The 20,951-nt window shown below is 36.3% G+C and overlaps 1 protein-coding gene across 9 annotated transcripts in view; it reads left to right on the plus strand.

The window, feature by feature from the left end:
• Positions 1-20,951, plus strand: part of LOC132129442 (voltage-gated potassium channel subunit beta-2-like) — a 52,039-nt gene that overhangs the window by 27,139 nt on the left and 3,949 nt on the right. For 4 of the 9 annotated variants that reach the window (XM_059541054.1, XM_059541053.1, XM_059541048.1 and 1 more), the window contains 10 exons: positions 11,294-11,337; positions 11,453-11,490; positions 11,809-11,888; positions 13,512-13,556; positions 14,999-15,043; positions 15,318-15,361; positions 15,603-15,689; positions 19,203-19,288; positions 20,004-20,124; positions 20,219-20,337. In XM_059541054.1, coding sequence (XP_059397037.1) covers positions 11,294-11,337; positions 11,453-11,490; positions 11,809-11,888; positions 13,512-13,556; positions 14,999-15,043; positions 15,318-15,361; positions 15,603-15,689; positions 19,203-19,288; positions 20,004-20,124; positions 20,219-20,337 — 709 coding nt within the window. Of the gene's footprint in view, positions 1-1,366; positions 1,764-11,293; positions 11,338-11,452; positions 11,491-11,808; positions 11,889-13,511; positions 13,557-14,998; positions 15,044-15,317; positions 15,362-15,602; positions 15,690-16,965; positions 17,011-19,202; positions 19,289-20,003; positions 20,125-20,218; positions 20,338-20,951 lie in introns of those variants that run through there. The other 5 variants (XM_059541056.1, XM_059541055.1, XM_059541051.1 and 2 more) reach the window with 5 other exon arrangements.

Below are 20,951 nucleotides of genomic sequence, written 5' to 3' on the forward strand. Positions count from 1 at the left end.
GCCTGTCCACTTCCTTTCATCTAGAGGTGGGATGACACACATTCCTCTAATCCAAAGTGCATTAAAACCGGGCAGTCGCTCTGTCAATCAGTGATTTTATGCGCAGTAGTGGCTTTAGGCGGAAATAAAATGCAGAAATAACGCAAGTCATTTTTGTGTCAGATTATAAAAGAGCTCATCTCAGTGTTTACAGTCTGCGGGACGTACACTCACATGCACATTCACAGAATCCATCACGCTAAGGACCACAGCAGTTAGCTTAGACTTGAGTATTTAAATTCTTTTTTTATTTATGGCTTCCTCTCTGATCTCTGACTCGATATGATAAGCAATGTAGCAGGAGAAATTTGTTCAACCTTGAAAAATCCCAGCCAAGATTTTTTCTTTGCCTGTCTGTCTGTCGGTCTGTCTGTCGGTCTGTCGGTCTGTCGGTCTGTCTGTCTGTCTGTCTGTCTGTCTATCGTTCTGTCTGTCTGTCTGTCTGTCTATCGTTCTGTCTATACTCAATATAGCATTTTAATGAATTATTTGTAGCATCTTGATCAATACTTAACATAGCATAACATGCAGCAATCATGTAAGTCTACTCATGTGAGAATTCTGCTCATAAATTTCCTTGCACAGTATGTTTTGTGATAAAACAAATAAAAATAAATTAGAAAAGGACACATCTGCTATTTTATCAGCTCTTTCAAACCAGACTTTTTATTTGTCCTCGGACATTCTGTCAAGCGTAGGCAGTGTGGGATGTCAGGTACGACCTGATCTAACACAACATAGTCAGAGCTTAGACCTTCCCACTTTCTCTCTAGTACACTCTCTTTTGCTTGCTTGCTCAAACATCATACTATGCTGTTTTATATATTCTCTCTCTCTCACTTAGCATTAATGCATTTGCTCAGCACACAGTGGCAAACATTACTGGATGTTGATTTAAACCAGAAACCTGAATATGAAAACTCACTGTCAGTTAATGTTAGGAATAGACGGATTGGCTACAGTGTTACTGGATGGACAACAATAAATAAAGCAACTGAAGAGTGGGGAATAAAAAGGAGTTTCAGTGCAGTCAGAAGCAAGTGGAGAAGAGAAGAGTGGATAAGCGTGCGCTTGATGTGCTGCAGTGTGACGTGGATGGATGTGGGATTTCTCCCCTGATCTATGTGTTGATGTGATTGGTGCCCAGAGTTCACCGCTTCACAGGCTGCTGCTGCCCTGGAGCCAGAGCGCAGGAATCTCACCGAGACTAGCACACAAGACATTTACTTACACACGTTTCACACACCAGACGCCACATGGACAGATACACACTCTGGCAGCACTTCAGAGCGATAACTGCACTGCATAGCTGCCACATCCATTCCGACCTTTTTTAACAACATTTTCTTCAAGATTTAAGAAAAGGGGCTTTTTTCACCTTATTGTCCTCAGGGCAGGAAGACATTTGTCTTTAGTTTTTGAAGTAACAGCATTGGGAGATTTTTGGACTAGTTGCTCTTTGTAGCATCAGCATCCTTACTGTGGTAAAGCTGTCTGCGGAGGCTCGCCTTCAGCATGCAGGTGTCTTTTGTGTGCACGGACCACCGAGCCGTCAGCCGCAGCACAGAGGACCGACTGAACCGTCAGAACACCAACAGCCCGGGTTTGGGGACCAAAAGCAAGTTTCGTGCCGTGGCAATGGTGGCCCGTAGCTTGGGCCAACTGTCTGTGCAGAACATGCCTTCGTCTGGTGACCACTGCTTGAGAACTGGCATGAAATATAGGTAGGTGAGAGGTGGACTCCAGCAGTTAACATGTAGCACTTCAACTCTTATGTGCTGTTCTTGGTCTTTTTGCATCATTTAAGACTTTGAGCAAAGCTAAGTTGTCTCAAACTAAAAATGTGGTTTTTATTTAAGATTTGATTTTGAGATTTTGATTTATGTAGGGTCAATTTGGTTCACAGGTTTAACAGGTTAAAGTTGTTGTGGTTTAAAAGGAATGTCTGAAATGTTGTGTTAACGAGTGTTGGTTGTGTAGTTGGCTGGTTAGTTAATCTGTTCATCAAGCTCTTGTGGCAAATTTAATAATTGTGAATGTTAAGAAGATAGTGGTTGAGAAGCATGTTTTAGCGTATTTCATTCATTATGCTTATAGAAATAAAAAATTAATATTACAGTAAAAAAGTAATATTCTGAAATATTATTACAATTTAAAATAAATTCAGTCACACATTATTTAAAGGTCAAATTTCCGCTATTAAACCATTAACTATGACTTTTGCCTCAATAAACTCCTAATTTGCTACATATAGTTAGTAAGGTAGCTGTTTAGTTTAGGTATGATTACAATTTAGAATATTTTAGAACGATCTAGAAAAACAGTGCAGAATACAGTATGAGCTTTGTAAACAGCCAATATGTTGATAATAGGCATGCTAAGCAACTACTTAATAATGAAAATTGGTCCCTTTACTAAAGTGTTACCATAAATTACTTATATTTTAATATTTTCTAAAAAATATAATTTATTCCTCTGACAAAGCTGAATTTTCTGCAGTCACAATTTTCGACATAGTCTTTAGTTTGACATGATCGTTCAGAAATCTAAATCAATAAAATATTTATGAATTTAAAAATTTGAATATTTCAAACAATGACATTTTTTATGTTTTAATGTCTTTTATATGCTTTGTTTTCTTTTTGTATGTACATATTTAAATATATAATCTTAATATTTTTTATGGCTCTTTTTTGATAAATGCATGCTCCATATTGGTTAATATCCTGTATTCACATTTGTTTATGTTTAAATGGTTTAACTGGACATTTCCGAATTTATATTTTAATTTCTATCTAATGCTCACTTAATCTGACACTACTAATTAATAAATTTTTTAACAAATCTCGATATGAACATCCATTATTTTCATGCTGTACATTGTTTTCATGCCTAAATTCATTTGTAGCATTCAAAGGAACTGAATTCAGTTTTTAGTTTTTTTATTTAGACAAAATAGTACAAATAGTAATAGTTTTAATATCGACCTCTTGACATTTCCAAAGTTAAAGATCAAGTCATTCACTTGACTAATGAACTGAATTTGTGGGTCTGGGTTCAGAGGAGGTAGAGATGGAGATTTCTGTTAGTGCCTGAATGTTATATCCATTAGCATGTTCTCTATATGAAATGGAGATGCAGTGTGATCATGTTCCACTGCTTAGCATTATTGGGAGCACAAGGCTCTCTCTCACTTTTTCGACTGCAGCACTCATACACTTGTGTAACACACACGTGCTGCTTACTATCTGCTTACTGCAAAATAATAGTGTGCTCGATCCTTAAAGTAAGCCCACCCTCCCTCCTCATTTTCCCATACTGTAATTTACGTAATTGTACATCATAGGCACTTTGTAGCCATAAGGTAATGTAGAGTGTCTTCTACTTCCTTATTAAACTAATGTGTAACTGAACACCTGAAAAGCTCTCTCTCGCTGTGCTGTTACCAAATTGCATGGCTCTTAAGACTAATTCTCTCATTGTAATTAAGTCTTTGAAATTAAATGCTGTAAATTTGTAAATGTCATATCATAGTCATGAAGGCTGAGATGTAGCTCCCTGACGGTTTTTGTACATACTTACTATGATTTGTGTGTGTAATATTAATTTACCTGATCATACATTGTCTTTTTGATAAAAAAAAAAACTGTCCAATTTGCACTACTTTCTGTCTTCTACACAAACTGGCTGTAAGGATGAATCACTTACAACATAGTTGTACAATAATTTAATGGATCTATTCATATACTGTAGTTACGCACTACTAGAATAGTTTACAAACAATTTGTAGTGTATTTATGACACAATCACAATTTTCCTCTCAGCAGTTTGCAGCTACAGTGCAATGATGTTGATTAATAGAAACAGACTATGAATGAGTAACATTGCAACGTGGAACCTCTGTCTGATGAGCAGACATTAAATGTGCCCCGGCATGTTGTGGTGAGGATGCGTTTCTGCACATGCACCTCAGGCAAGAACCTTTAAAAACCCTACATACTTGTGTGACTTGCGTCTGTTGTGGTCTTACATTTTGTGAACGCTCACTCATGAAATGCCCTCAGCTGATAAATGCAACCTGGAGGGTTTGTTCCTGTCGTCCCATTCTGTGGCGTGTATCTATATGGGCTCTACAATTATCCCTTGACTATTATCAATGTTCATGTGCTCGTTTTTGTTCAAGATTTTGAAAGAGACAGGAAGAGACAGAATTAGAAAGATGAAGAGGGTGGTGTTGAGGCATCATGTAAGCGTGTGTCTCTCTGGGGTCTGCAGAAAGAAAACTGAAGTGATGATTACATAAACGCACAAATGGGCTGCAGTTTCTGCTTGCTGTTCCCTGGGCAGTAAACAGCAGGACTGCTTTGGTCAGGCCAGCCAGTTATGCAACCTTTATTTGTCCAAGATAAACCCATGAATTCGATGTGGACTCTTATGCATGCATGGAAACCGCTTTTGTAAAACTATGCAAAATCCTACAGGTTTTTACCTCAAATCAGCAAAGAAAATGTGAAAAACAGTCAGCAGATTATGTTTGAGCTTGGAAATATGCAAAGATTTCTTCACATACAGGCTGAAATGTCACCATTTTTACAAACTTTGCAGCATTATTTTCTAGATATGTCTTGAAGGACCTTCCTTTTTTGCAAAAGAGGAATACAGAAGGACAACACAGTAAACACAAAAAAGTAAAAATGTTCCTCTATGTGTTACTTTCAATTTTGTTTCAACCACAGATGTCAACAGAGAGCTCTTAATTCAGTTCACCATTTTGCGGTTTGCTGCATTGTGACTTACACCTCTACCAAAATGTGGGTTGAAGGTGCATTCATTTTTCAAATTTTTTTTTTAATCATTTCTTGATCCAACAATAATCTTGTATAGCATTGTTTCTGTAGTGACTCTATCCTCTAATTTCATCGATATACACTTAATTTCCAAAACCATTCCTTAGCAAAGATTTTCCCAACAGGCCATTTTTCATACACCCATTGTGATATTTTGGCACCCCATGTGAAGTGTTTGGGCAGGGAGGAGTGGGCCCCTGTGGGGATAAGATTACTCATTTTGATAAAGTGCCCATGCCTCCTAGGCAACATCGTGCCTGTAGTTCTCTAGTGAAGCGTAGCCTACAAAAGCCTTGTTGATGTATCCTCCTCCTGGTTTTCTAACTCTTTCTTCTTAACCTTTTGTTTTTTACATCCCTCATTTCCTTTCTTTGCCTTTTCACTTACGTGTGCCCCCAGCTCTCTTATGTAACTATGTTGCACACCTTTCTACTCCTCCACATAAAGCCCTTTTTTAGTCTAGAGTGATGAAACAGTGAGTATACTGGCTTTTTATCTTGCCTGAGTGGATCTTGTTTGAAATTTCAGGCTTGATATGATGAAAACATTCCCCCGAGGGATTCCTGGTGGCTTACTGTACATTAAATGTGTGTGAGGTCAAATGTATGCCGTGAACTGTGTGTATTGCTATTCTTAACCTTCTTTAAAGCTCAGGGTGTTTGCTCATCTGGCATGCTAATGAGCTTGTGTGTGTGTGTGTGTGTGTGTTCTTTAATGAAGATATCTGCTGTCTGGGCCAGCCATAGGGCAGTTTTGGAGTCTGCCTGAGCCGAACTCTGCTGTGATGTGTGAGGGTCAAAGACGAATAAAAGTGTACGTTCATGATAAAGAAAAGGAAAACAAACTTTTAAAAAATGAGATAAACTAATTTATCAATATATATATATCACAGTTCAGCACTATCTAGTCACTGTACCTCCATCAACTGCTGTGATAGTGCAGGAAGGCACTGTGCTGCATTTAGAGACCCATTTTGATCTGTGGTAAAGGCTCTGTCGACATCCATTAACGAATGCCAAAGATTAGTGGAGCAGGCCCAGCGTTTCCCACACATGCAGCCTCAGCCAAGTGCAGCGTTCTGGGAAGGTACTGAGCGAGTTTCTCCTCTCGATGTGCATGTGCCTTTTCAACACCCACACAGTAGCTTAGCTGCCATTCACCTTAGAAGATTAAATAATCTTGGTTTGTTTAAAAACATGGTGAATTTTTGCAGATTTCATGTTTTGATCAATTTTAGTAATGGGTTTTCCATGTGTACTGTTAGGTTAGCAAGATCTCTGGCTAATAAACCATAGTTCTTGTTGCAAATGATGTACATTAAGCAGTCTGCATTGTCACTCTAAGTTATACTATAGCAATTTACTATAAATGTGTCTATATGCATCTTGCTGTATTGTAATCTAGACTAACAGAACAGTATTGATCATTAAGCAAATCAGCATGCACTAATTCACTTCAAACTCTGTTTTCATATCTGTCCAGTAGAATCATCTATGCTGTTATAATATTTAACTGGTTATAATATTTAACTGGTTTAGTGTAAGTACAGTATGTCTTTTTTTTCACCAGAACACCTTACTCCACAAAATCAGGCATTACAGTGTGTGTCTTTCTCAAGATCCTGATACATTACAATTTATGCCTTTAAGGGTTTGAACCATCAACCTTCTGGGTGCATGGGCTGAACTGTTGCAATGACGTCATGCTGCTAAAAACAACTGATTCATTTGTTCATGAATCAGACTACACTGGTTATGTAGCATGTTTTTTATTCTCTAAAAAGAACCAACTCAGTAGAGTCATTTGTTTAATCAGTCTAGTTGCACAGTATGTGTTTGATCCTTCAAATTAAACTTACAATTATTTAAATAATCAACTTCCAAAGCCAACTAACCATAGCATTTTACCTGTGTTGTCTGGCCACATTGACCCTGTCCAGCAATCTTCAGCTCAGACAGAGCCAGAAAACCTGCCACAGTTTCATCTAACAGATACGTAACTGGAAATGAAAGCAATATGGAGCATTACAGTAAACTTTCAATACATCAAACTTCACCTTGAGAATCAGAATAAAATTAAAGGGGAAGGTTTGTGAGGGAGAAGTACACTTTTAAGGAAATCCCAGGTCACTTAAATCAATGAGTTAAAAAGTTAATTGCTTTTCTTAGAGGAGCTTAAAAGCCTTACAAAGAAAAGAAGACCACTTTCACAGTCCCCGAGCAGGTCTGAGCTTTTAACAGGCCAGACATTGGACAGGCGATTACTGGTGCTCCCATCCACCCAAATACTATTATATGACTACCCCAGAATATATGTATATATATATAATTGAATTTCAGTCATTTAACTATAGAAGGGAACATTCTCTCCAATGATTATGTTCTACAGTTTGCTGCGTTCCATAATTAAAGAGGGCTAAAGACTTGCTTGACTGTCTTTGTCTGCTCTCTGGTTGCAGCCGCAGTCATCTAGCACTAATGCATGCTAGTCTTAAACATTCAGCATTGTTCAGCACTACACCACTGTACTGCCAGAGAGGAGCCTGTGTCTTGTTAGATGGAAAGATCAGTTATTATTGACATGTGAACATGTACAGGGCTTTGCGCATCAGTTTGAGCCCCATCAGCAGGTGGCCAGTTCACCTTCACAGACTGGTCAATGGATCTCCCTTCCGGTAACTCTATCTCCATCAAACCAGTTAAAAATGTATCACTGGTTTTCAGGACCTCCATGCTTACTGATAATTTAATTTGAGTTGATAAGTTCCACTTAAAGGTGACATTGATGACAGCCTGTTTACAAGTAATGAATACACTGTACTTGCTTCGACTACAGGCGTTTATTCAGAGTCCTAAAACATTACAAATTATTAATCTTGGTTAATAATTCATAATAATTAGTTGTAAAACAAACCTATAGAAAAAACGATATTAATTAGCACAGTAACAAGATCGACAGTTTAAGACATTAACTTGTAAGCACGAAACAGAAGATTCTTCTCTTTTCAATATGAATAAGGCTTTATTAGATAAATCTAACACATAAGCACATGCACTCACACATTCATACAAGTTGCAGGAAGATAGAAAGTTAGGAAAGGATGAGTTTAAGAGAATGAAAATGTGGAATCCCAAGTTTACAGCAATACTTGAAATTACATAGACATGAACAGCCATCAATAACTTAATTAACCCTCGCATTGAGTTCCTCAATGAGGTTAAAATTATATAAGATACACCAGTACAGATGAGAGTCTGGAAGTACTTGCGTCTTCTGTGTAAAGGGGTACCCTTTGTTGTCATTGGAAAGGGGGTTTCCCGATGTTGCTGATTGGCTGGAAGTTCAGTAGTCGCTGAAGTGACTTCTTGGGAAGCCCGTGGTTGGGTTTTTAATGAAGATGCGGAGTTGTGTGGCTGGTTGAAGTTGAACAGGCATTCGAAGTCAGACTCGGAGACACGGCGTTACAAAACTTAACCCAGAACACAAAACTCTCAATGGAAAAGAAATGAAACTACAGTAAAAGAACAGAAGTAAAGTTTGACGAGACTAGGTGGTGTTCCTTCTCATCGTGGTTAAGTAGCATCAGGTGTGCAGGCCGAAGCACGCTGGAACCGCGCTCAAAGAACGCTAACAGTGATGACTAAAAGCTAAAGCTAGGAGCAAAAGCTAAAAGCAGGCTAAAAACCGGCATGACTGATAGCAAAAGCTAAGAAGCAAACTAAAAGCTAAAAGCAGAATTTGATGGTGTCCTGGGTATTTAAACTGGCCTTTTGGCCACACCTCAAATGTTGTCTTGACCAATAAGATATTGTCTTTGCTCGGGGTATCATAAATCATATGTTATCTTATCAAGCATGTGGTCCGAATTTTCCCGCTCTTGCAGGGTTTAATTTTGGACATGATTTCTATAACAAGAATATGATACATTTTAAAATAACTGATAGTCAGAAACATTTCAAGGAAGCAGATTGAAACATGTACATACTAAACATGAATATGAATCCATAAACTATTCAATAGTTAAAAAGGCATACACAATAAGTAAATCCAACGATCTTGTTTACTCTAATGGGTTTACATGTGATGGTCGGCTGTGCATCTCTTTGACCATCAATCTTGATTACTTGCCCCAAATTTGACAATCTCTTCTCCGAATTGAAATTGTCAATAATTGTTCTAATGGTGTTAATGTTGAAAGCTGTTCTGTGAAAGAGTTGGTTGGTTGGTTATCTTGCTTCTGACTTGTGGCACTAGGAATTGATTTACAACATCCTGTTGCCTTTCTGAGGAATTCGGCTCCATGTTTCAATGCTCCTGATCAACTCTTTAATTTGTCTGGTTTGGGTCTGATACGCTACAGCGGGTAAAGTACATAAGGCGTATGTCTTTGCTGCTCTAAGGAGCAGACTTAGCATTTAGCATGCTAATATGTGCTATTGCATGCTAACAGTTCACTATTGCATCGCTGAAAGCACATTTACATCTAAGAGACGTCTATTTGATATGCGTCCTTACATCCGGAAGACATACTTGTTTTAGAGTGTTTGCCCATCTGCAATACATCTCTAGGACCATTCCTGTCAGACATTAAATAGACATTTAGAAAATGTTTTTAAGATGTTCATGATTTAGAATGTATGTAAAACTGACTTTTTAAAGACGTTTATCAGATGTTTGTACACAGCAGATGCTTTCCAGATGAAGTGCTTTTTAACAGACATCTTGCAGATGTATGTGTACTATTTGGGCTCTTACAATATTCAGTCATGAACCTTACGAAATCACTTTTGAGACTACTTTTGGTCACTTCAAAATAATTTATTGTTGAAATTGAAGTTACATGAACCAATTCTGTTTCTTTTACCTAACCGAGTTGTGTAGAACTGATGTACATGATTAAACCATATAATTCCATCACACATTTTTGTCAGTATGTGGTGAAAACACAGTGAATAACTTCCCTGAGGGGTATACAGTAGGAATGTCTCAAGGATAATTTCATGACTCTTCATACCTTTTAAAAGGTTTTTAAAAAAAAAATTTTAAACCATAAAAAGGTCTTTTAAAGCAACATCTTTGTTTTGTGCCAGTCATGAATTGCTTCTCATTCTTTAAATAAGAATCAAAAGCTCACTGAAAATCTATAATTATGAAGGCAGTCTGTGTCCTTGACTGTGTGGTCTTATAGTGATTGCTCAGCACTGTAACCTTGGCTCTTTGCAAACTCAAAAGATATCGAACAAAAGACCCAGGTGGTCTTCTGATTGGTTCATCGGGCTGAAGGTAGCTGTAGTGTTGTATCCAGGCTGGATTTAATTCTCTTTTATTGCCTAAGTATGAGTGGGAGTTACAAACAATGACTACTACATAGTGCTGGGCAGTAAACCGGTTCATACCGAAAACCGGTGTATATTTTTGTCACGATGTTATGCTGCGCCGCGGCCACGCGACACTGTTTCAGATGGACCCTTTACAATGTTGCACTTCTAAGCAGCGACTGCGAGGCGTGGTGAGGGTAAACTCAGCAGTGCTCTGGTGTTACGTTATAACGCCTGTTTCACAAATAGTCTGTCTGCAGTGCGTATTAACGGATTCCAGTTGCACAAGGTTGCGGTCCATCAGTTCGTTCAAGGAGCGGTGCGTCATCTGCAGCAGTGCAGCGATTGTTAACATACTGAGTCTATTTTTGCTGTGCTGCAGGCGCTGAATTAAAGTGAAAGCGCATTGTTCGCGGGAAAAATGAACATGGATTGACATGGAAACGCAGTCACATGGGTTTTTGGCTAGGTTTAAAACAAGAAAAGAGCACTTTTAGATAAACAAGGAAAACAATATATAGAGCAGAAAAACAAAGTTCATTAATAGTAGCGGACTGCAAACACGTCCTGTGTGAAAGCTTAAATGAGTCCAAACATCCATTTTATGCAAGTGCTGTCGGGCTAAAAAATGTCGCCAAAGGCGGCAACATGAGCAATTTGCTCCAGCACCTTAGCCGAAAGAACATCTTGGAATATCAACCAGCAGAAAATGCATTGTACACCTGATTATGCATAAAAAAAAAAAAACGTCATAAACCGGTATAATTTTGAAAAAGAAAACGTGATATATATTTTTGGTCAAACCGCCCAGCACTACTACTACAGTACATATGTAAACAATGGCCAAGGTTACACGTAATGAAAACACAATGAGTTGTGCACATAGGTGTGCTACTGACCACAGGGCAAATTACAATATACATCCTTAGACCAGTCTTAAACATTAAGTACAATTTATGCATCACAGTACAGTACATTTATTTATGCATTACATTGAAACAGCTATCATTGTCATTGATTGTAATCAATCAGCATAATTGCATCTAATTTCATCTAAATTGTTCTAAAGTGTTTGTAATTTTTTTATAGGAACCTTGGGAAATCTGGCTTACGGGTATCATGTCTAGGGCTGGGTGAGTAAAACATGATAGGCTCACACTGGTAGTCTTTTATAAATATCTGAAAATTTAATTAGCTTAGGATTCCCTGAGCAGCACTGTTACATGTTTACACTGTGTATCTTTTCAGGCACATGGGTGACGTTTGGTGGTCAAATAACAGAAGAGGTAGGGTTTTCATGGATCGTTACTCTTTGTTTATTTACAAACTACTGGACAATAGCATTTAGCATGCTAGCACTTCTTCAGCAAAGCATTAAAACCTGAAAAAAAAAACATTGACATCACCCAAAGTACAGTATGTTATAGTAATAAGTAATTAAAACCTGTATGCAATTATGTCATTTTTTGTGATAGGTGTATGAGGTCAATTGTCATATCCATGAAACATAAACATGTGTTTAGTGCACCTTAAGGGTCTCTCAGCTGTCAGTTTCTCTCCATCTGGGATCTGTCCCCATCTCTCCTCTCTCTTTCTTCTCTCAGATAGCTGAGCAGCTGATGACGCTGGCGTACGAGAACGGTATCAATCTGTTTGACACAGCCGAGGTGTATGCGGCAGGGAAGTGAGTACTGATCTCCCATCATTCAATGCTGCCGCTTTTCATCAACCAGAGGGATTTACACTTACATATAAGGAGATTAGTAAAGTATTAAGTATACTTTTAGCAACATTTTCATCTTTGATTGGACTGTATAGACCTACTTCTCACAGATCTGAAGAATCTAAAATGGTTTTCAGGAAGCCAAATCATTGTTTGCTATTAAAATGTCTTTAATTTTATTTTTTTAATATAAGGGCAACAAGATTTATGCTTCTTAGTGAAGATGTGGCACAGTATTAAAAATTGCAGAGACCAAATGTTAAAGTTGAAGAACTGTTTATTGAAAAACCCTTAGTAATCGACATGAATATTTGGGAAGGATGTGTTTTTGTAAATGTCAAATAGAGTGAACGGCCCTGGATCTAATAAATTAATAAGCATTTTACTGAGACTATTCATATATATATATATATATATATAAGTAAACACTTTAAGTGATAATATTTTTTTTTATATAATACAAAATATTGATATTTATTATAATACATGTTTATATTCGTTTAAATTAAAAATGTATTATATTTGTATTTATGTATTATAAGTTGCTGAATGCAGTACACTAATATTCATACTCATAACATTACAACTGCTGTTTAAATACACTTAAGGTATCTATGTTTAGGATGACTTAGTGAAAGAAGTTAGTGTTTTGTCAGCAGAATTCACTTGTGCAAGAAGAGGAAAAAAGATGGAAAGGTGAATAGCCAAAACCTGCTAGCTTGCAGTAAATTTAGCAGTGCCGTCTTTATTTTTCTGCAATGCCGTGGAACTGTAACGTCAGGGAATTGCTGATAAAGTCGAGCGGAAATAGCCTGACTCAGTGCAAATCCACTCAACGGTACAAAATGGCACTTTAATGTGGCAGACTTTATGAGTGTTATAGGACATAACCTTATATATGTCGTCTGTGTATGTGTGTGTGGGTCGTTTGTCGCATTTTTCATCCATGTTTCCTGCCATGTCAAGCTGGCAATGAGGCTCATGCAGAATGATGAAGACAGTATGTAAATACTTCAGCACAGACGAACAACCAAACCTTTATTACTCATACACAGATACTCACCGTCTTCACAAACAGTAGATTTACTAATCTAGACTGTTAGTTAAATAGAAGACGAACACTAGTACTGTTTGTGAGTTTGTCTAAGGACATCTGCTGCCCTCTTGAGCCCACGTTACAATAGCGCTTCATTTGTTACAAGCTGTCACAAGGACTCGCATTCCCGCAAAGGGATGACGAGGCCTGATGGGAGAACCATTCATGAAGAACACATTGGTCCTGAGGGCAAAAATTTAACATCTGTCATCAGATGCTCTCCCTCCCTTCCACTCTTTCCCCTTTAAAAAAATCTGCTCACAAGAGTAAAAAAAAAAAAAACATGAAGCATTTTGCATTTGTTTACACTGGGAGTTCCTTTCATATTGCTATAAAGTGAATGCTTCATTAACTTAATTCTCCAGAAGCACAGAACAGGAAATCCCCCAGTGTAGAGGATGCTTTTGCTCACCCACTGTGATGTTATTGAGGAGGAGAAGGTTTAGGCTGAAATAATAGCATGATAATTGCTTCTCGCTTTCTTGCAGGGCTGAAACGGTTCTCGGGAGTATCATCAAGAAGAAAGGGTGGAGGTAAACATATTGATTTGCTGTTTTTAGGGGTTCAGAACATTCTCAAGCTCTTATTTGATGTGATTTTCTATATTTGTGAGCTGTTTTCTCTTCCTCAGATTGTCAGAATAATTCTGGCTTCATCTCAATGGAAAGGCACTTGCTTGTACCTTGCAGCTACTGTTAGGTTGTGAATTATTAATGTAGAATTTACACTTAAGGGGACATTAGCTTTTATTCACCCTGCTTACCCTATTTACTGTATGCAAGCACTTTTCCCCGGGGAAAGATGTCTAATTTTGGACCCATGTTTTTGCCTTTTTTTAGAAACTTGGCATGACTGCAGTTTCAAGTATTCAAAAAATCTTCTATTGGGAGATGAGAATATTTTTAGCATGACTTTTCTAAAAAGGCGTTTATTTAGATCGTCTTCTGCAAAGAAGTTTACTTTTTCATTAACAGAAAAGATATTTAAATTTCTAGATTATTTATTCTATAATATGAATGTCATTTTAGGGTTAACATTATTATAAATTTTATTATTTTTAATAAATAATTATATATATATATATATATATATATATATATATATATAATTATTTATTGAAAATAATAAAATTTATAATAATGTTAATATATATATATATATATATATACAGGGTATCTGCAAGATTTTGAAGCTTAAATGAAAGAGTTTTTAAGACCTGCACAAATAAAATGAATACCATATGAGCAGATATTAAACTGTAAAATGACTTAAAACCATGATTTACATGTTCAGATACAGGTTTTCACAAAAACTTTTTTAAAAGTTTTATAAAAAAATACACATTTCAGCCTTTAAACCATTTTTAAGAAAATGAATGAGTCAAAACAATCAATTATGTTCATTTAAACTATTTTTGTAGTTTAAAATTGTTAATTTTTATCAAAATCAATTATTATATATATTTTTATCAATTATTATATAAATTAAATAACATAAATATAATTTTACATATAATATATTTTACGTTTTTATAATGCATTATCTACTTGTTAATTTACCAGTTCACATATACATTTAAAACATGGGTTAATTTTCACATCGAACAAAAACAAATTGAAGACCTCTGGAAATCATAACTAAACTTTTTAAGGACCCGTGGAAACCCTGTATATATTGTATTTGAATATAATATAATATAATATAATATAATATAATATAATATAATATAATATAATATAATATAATATAATATAATATATTAGAATTAATTTAGTAAAAATAAAATAAAAAAACCCTGATTATTATGTGCAAATACAGTGGTTCCTGGACTTTTCATTACCTGGATTACAGTGTAATTACAGTGTAGTTTCCTGAAGCCTAAACTGATGGGATGTTTACCCATCGTCCATCATGATGTCAGGCCAGTTCTTGTCTTTGTTTTGCTTTCAACCACTTTGTCTCCTGTCTTTCATAGACGTTCCAGTTTGGTCATCACCACCAAGATATATTGGGGTGGAAAGTAAGTGGACGGGGACTTCTGTCCATTGTTTGTTGATTGGATAAAAGCAGATCTGAATACAAGCCTGCTGTTGATTTTAAGAGAGGGGCAGGATTTAAGCAGATTAAATGATTGTAGAAGTCTGACATAAAACAAAAAAGAGAAGTCTGTTATTCGCAGAAATATCAAGTTGACATTTTGATTAAAAATTAAAAGGTTCAAAATAAAAGTTAAAGAATCATTTAAGTTTATAATATTTCAGTGTGTAGACGTCACATCCTTGATTATTTTTCAGAGCAGAAACAGAGAGAGGCTTGTCTAGAAAACACATCATAGAGGGTAAGACAAGTTAGAAATGTTCATGGTTGCATTTTATATTGTAAATACAAAAATCCACAATGCCATGTTTTAACCCCATAAAGATCTTCATTCAAGATTTATACAGTGCTAATTTAATGCTGCATTGTATAATTGAGGTGCTAGTCACCAGTCGTAAATGAAAAGATAAGAAAATGTACTTTAACATGTAAGAAATTACTTATTTTGGTTTGAAATAGTACTTTGTTTTTCTGACCTTCAGGTCTAAGGGCGTCACTGGAGAGACTTCAGTTAGAGTATGTGGACGTGGTGTTTGCTAACAGACCCGACCCCAACACACCAATGGAAGGTATGCTTGATGGGATGCTGGGATAGTTTTATCATCTTTGACTCACTTAACTGCTTTGCACTGAAACATGGGACTGTATCAGACCAGCCACACCGCTCTCAACACATAAAAGATATCAAACACATTGAGACCAATGGCAGAGAGTTGTTTAACTTTTAGGTGCAAAAGTTCCATAAATAGACTAATCACGCCATTAATTTTGTAATAAACTACAAAGTCATACACAATAATGGAGCAGTGAATGGAGCATGTTGTCTAAGTGTGCTGTCAAGATGATAAATTTTGCATCACAGCAGTTGCATCCATTATGCATTTAATGGTTGAGTCAAGTTGTAATTTAGTCAAGGAAGAGTACATGCTCTTGCTTTAGAGAGTTTTACAAATGCATTAAACGGACTAGTACCTACATCTCGTCGCAGTAGAGTTTTGAGGAGCTAAACAACTGAAGCAGCATGAATGAAAGAACTTAGCTTACTTAAATAGCATATTCACAGCACTAAAGCATGGTCATTTTATTTGATTCAGATCAATATGATTTTCTTCGCCTGAATTGGCTGATAATGATCACCTTAAGAATGGTGAGATATTAAAGGAATACAAGTTAAGCTCAGTCAACATCGTTTGTGTCAAATTTTTCATTAACACAAAAGTTCATTTTGATTTGTTCCTCTTTTTCTTTAAAACAAGGTAACTTGCAGTTAGGTATTTAAAATGGAAGATTAGAAATTATGATTTAAACAACTTTGCACCCCCCCCCCCCAAAAAAAATCATTTTTTTTAAATGAAATAAATTTTACAATTAATTAAAAATGTGTGCCCTTATAAAATCATAAGCTTCACATCTCTCTGTCTTTAAACCCTCCAAAATCTGCTTCATTCAATTCCAATTTAACTTCCTCAGTGTAACCTCCTTTTTTAAAGAAAATGAGGGATGAGTCTAAATGAAATTTTGAGGTAATCAACATATTACGGATGCTGTTAATTGAGCCTAACTTAACTAAGCAACTTAACATGCCGTACAGCTGTGAGGGGTATGTGGATAGATTGATTAATGTCAGAGACTGAGCCTGATGCATCTGAGGTCATGGTCATGTAGACATGATTGCTCATGCTTGGGCACAGACCTCCAGAGTTCAAGCGTGGTCCCATTACGCTGGGATTTGCAGAATCCGCTCTGGTCCAGTTCTGCTGCCTTTTTTCCCCTTCTTCAGAGATTTCATTCCATTTGCTGAGTGGTAACCTCTTCACAGTCTTTTGTTTGTTTGTTTATCACCAGGAGATCCATTTAACACTTCAAAATCAAGAACATTCATCATAGAAGGTACATGGTACCCTCAGTAAGAGTTTTGACCTCTTGTCTCCAAAAGCATTTTATGGCTTTGATTTGTGATAGTTTGCCCTCTTGTCCTGGTGTGAGAAACCTGACCGTGTCCATAAAATGCTGAAGATTTCCAGCAGTTCCTCTTAAACCTGGTATGCTGTAGAATGATTGATTTCTTTGACTATCCTGTCCATCTTGCAAGTGAAATTTGGAGTAGGTCATTGCATCTTACTGACTGACTATAGTGTCTGTTTTTTATCCTTTTTCTTTTTTACCATGCATTTTCATTCCATGTTAATATCTTCTCCATTATACATTTTTCTTAGTTCAAACATAGTTCATTACAGTTCAATACAGTTGCATATATCATACATATCATAATGAAAGATTAATAATTAAATACATAGTAGCACTTTAACCAGCTTCCGCTCATACTTTGCTTTTGCCTTATATTTTGTAATATTTTTTATTTATTTTTTTGCACGATGATTGACTGCAGCCTCCTCGGCTTCCCTGCATGTGAATATTTTATTATTGCAAGCGACTGCTCTCTTTTTTGCATGTGTCTGTCTTTGTATTTAGTCTTTTTTGATATTTTCTCTTTGTCTGCTAATGGTTTACACTGATATTATTTCGTAAATCTTAAAAAAAGACAAATGTTGCTTGCAGATCCTACTGGTAAATTGCAGATATTTTACCCCATGAACACATAGTCTGTCTTCAGATTGTAAATTTGATTTACTAGGTTTGTGCATGCTGTCCTTTCCAGCCTGCAGTGTTTTTACTTACTAAATAATAGTAATAAGTAATTGGATGCTTTTTAATGTTTATTTATGTATACATTTTCTTTTTTGCAGTTTATGTTAATATGTATTTCTTGTAGTTGTGGCCTCATCATTAAACTATAAGATACAGAAATGTGTAACATTAAATTATGTGAATAGGAGCACGTTAAATATATTGGCATCTAATGTGGGTCTATAAAAAAGGGACTCTATAGATCCACACAATGCATTTTTAAATGAGCAGTTTTTGAAATCCTTAAAAGTGTTACTAATCAAAACATTTCAAGAATTGAAGTCTGAAGGAGGGAGACCTGCTACTGTTTCTTAAATTAATGTTTGTGTGAAACTATTGCAATGTACAAAATATGGTGGACACCTCTACTTGACACATATGTTCTATTATTAACATTTATCCATTTTATCTGGCTCCTTTCTTATAATAGGGTATATACAGTACAGACCAAAAGTTTGGACATTCCTTCTCATTCAAAGAGTTTTCTTTATTTTCATGAATATGAAAATTGTAGAGTCACACTGAAGGCATCAAGGGCTATTTGACCGAGAAGGAGAGTGATGGGGTGCTGCGCCAGATGACCTGGCCTCCACAGTCACCGGACCTGAACCCAATCGAGATGGTTTAGGGGTGAGCTGGACCACAGACAGAAGGCAAAAGGGCCAACAAGTGCTAAGCATCTCTCGGGGAACTCCTTCAAGACTGTTGGAAGACCATTACAGGTGACTACCTCTTGAAGCTCATCAAGAGAATGCCAAGAGTGTGCAAAGCAGTAATCAAAGCAAAAGGTGGCTACTTCGAAGAACCTAGAATATGACGTATTTTCAGTTGTTTCACGCTTTTTTGTTATGTATATAATTCCACATGTGTTAATTCATAGTTTTGATGCCTTCAGTGTGAATCTACAATTTTCATAGTCATGAAAATAAAGAAAACTCTTTGAATGAGAAGGTATTTCCAAACTTTTGGTCTGTACTGTACTTGTAACAGTGTATAATAATCTCATGACATGAAGAAGATTGTAGGCTGGACTGTGGAAAGTTGCTCCTCTGCTAAATGTCCATGAAGTGGAGATGTCATGAAGTCCTGATTAATTTTCCACCCACTGAGAAACTCTTTGAGTTAGAGTTATTATAACATGCATAACCTTCAGGCCATTTCTAATGCCCTGTCACTTTGTATAAAGAAAATATGAATAATGGCCTGTGTTGCTCTTAGTCTTTCTTAGAATCTACTTCTGCTCCACTTCTATTACTTCACCATTATATTCGTCCTTGTTTTTTTATTGCGGTCATCCTCTGTCAGATACTCTCTGATCGCATCTGCTTTTGTTTCTCGGTCCCTCAATGTCTAAATGTTATCCAGACTTTGATTGTTAATATTGTGATTGGCAGAGACGGTCCGAGCGATGACCCACGTGATTAACCAGGGAATGGCCATGTATTGGGGCACGTCCCGCTGGAGCTCCATGGAGATCATGGTGGGTTTGAAAGCACAGGGAATTGTTTAACACATTCAAAAAGATTCTTTGTTTTGAGTGAGATAAATATTATATAATAAGTATTCAGGTTGTTTCAGCATCTCAGTTTCTGTCATTAAAGTGTATTTTGAATAAGCATTATGCTAATTCATGTAATTTAAAAAAAAACAAACAAACATTTTGAGAAAAACCTGTTCCCTTACACGGTTCATTAGCTAAGACTTTTCTCTACAAATATATACATGTATAAATAAAAAAAATAAAATAAAATTAAAACATGTTTTCCCCCTTATCTCAGGAATCAGTGATAGACATATTTATCTCCTCATGATAGTTAATCGTGGTCACACAAACTCACTACTAGTAAATTCTTCCTTTTGTTGTTCCATTGTTATTGTAAATCCTGGTATGTTTTACTAATTGGTTCCCTCATTTTAGTAAATCATGGCTGTATTGTACTGATTAGTTCCCAAATTTAGTCATGAGAACTAATTTCTTAATTCATGGTCACAATAAAAACATTTTTATCCCAATGTCATCTGCTCTGTTGTTTGGCTAATGCCCTGAAAAAATCTGACATAGAATTTATTTTGAAAAAATGTGTACATTAAGCTAAGTTAAGTAACACATTGAATTAAACCTTAAATGAAGTAAAAATATACTCATATACATGTTTAAACAGATATGTTCTATTATGAGCATCTCTGTTTTTCAGGAGGCGTACTCAGTGGCACGACAGTTTAACCTGATCCCACCTGTCTGTGAACAGGCCGAATATCACATGTTTCAGAGAGAGAAGGTGGAAGTACAGTTGCCTGAACTCTTCCATAAGATAGGTGTGTGTGTTTTCACTAGAGAAACTTAATTTTCTTGCAAACTCAGAAAATGAAATGAAGTAACAGAGTTGCTGTAATGGTGGCTGGTTCGTAGTATGTCACAGTGGTGTATGTGCAGGTGTGGGCGCCATGACGTGGTCTCCGCTGGCCTGTGGGATCATCTCAGGAAAGTATGACAGCGGTGTGCCTCCTTTTTCCAGAGCGTCTCTCAAGGTATTCCTCGGCTATGTGTTACAGTCTCTCAGCACTCTTGTTGGTCTGTCCTGACTGTTGTCGGTGGTCTTCTTCATTGATGACTGTGTGTGTTTTTTAAATGAAGGCCCTGCTTGCGTTTTCATTTGTATTTTGGGATTTTTTTTTTCTACCATTTATCTGATTGTGAAGTGCTCCAATTCATCTGCCCATGCATGTAGATGAATGCACAAACATTTTTGTGTTTCTTCTCTTTTCTTTCCTGTGATATAGTGCCTTTTCTATACATATCTTTACACACAGCCATTGAGTGCTTTTGATTTCTGAATGATTTTATATACAGTACTATGCATTGCATTGTATGCATAAGAATACATGCAGATTTAAGTAGACTGCAACACATGTCCAACATGTCAATAACAGATTCACCTGAGGTACACATGAACATTTGAACATATACATAATTAGCATGATAATAGATGATTAACAGTTTCAACAAAGAAATGTTTCTTGGGCAGCAAAACACTATATTAGAATGATTTCTGAAGGATCATGTGACACTGAATAATGATGCTGAAAACTCAGCTTTGCAACGCTGGAATAAATTGCATTTTAAATAGTATTAAAACAGAAAT

This window comes from Carassius carassius, chromosome 46 (assembly GCF_963082965.1).
Source record: "Carassius carassius chromosome 46, fCarCar2.1, whole genome shotgun sequence".
Classification (NCBI taxonomy): Eukaryota; Metazoa; Chordata; class Actinopteri; order Cypriniformes; family Cyprinidae; genus Carassius; species Carassius carassius.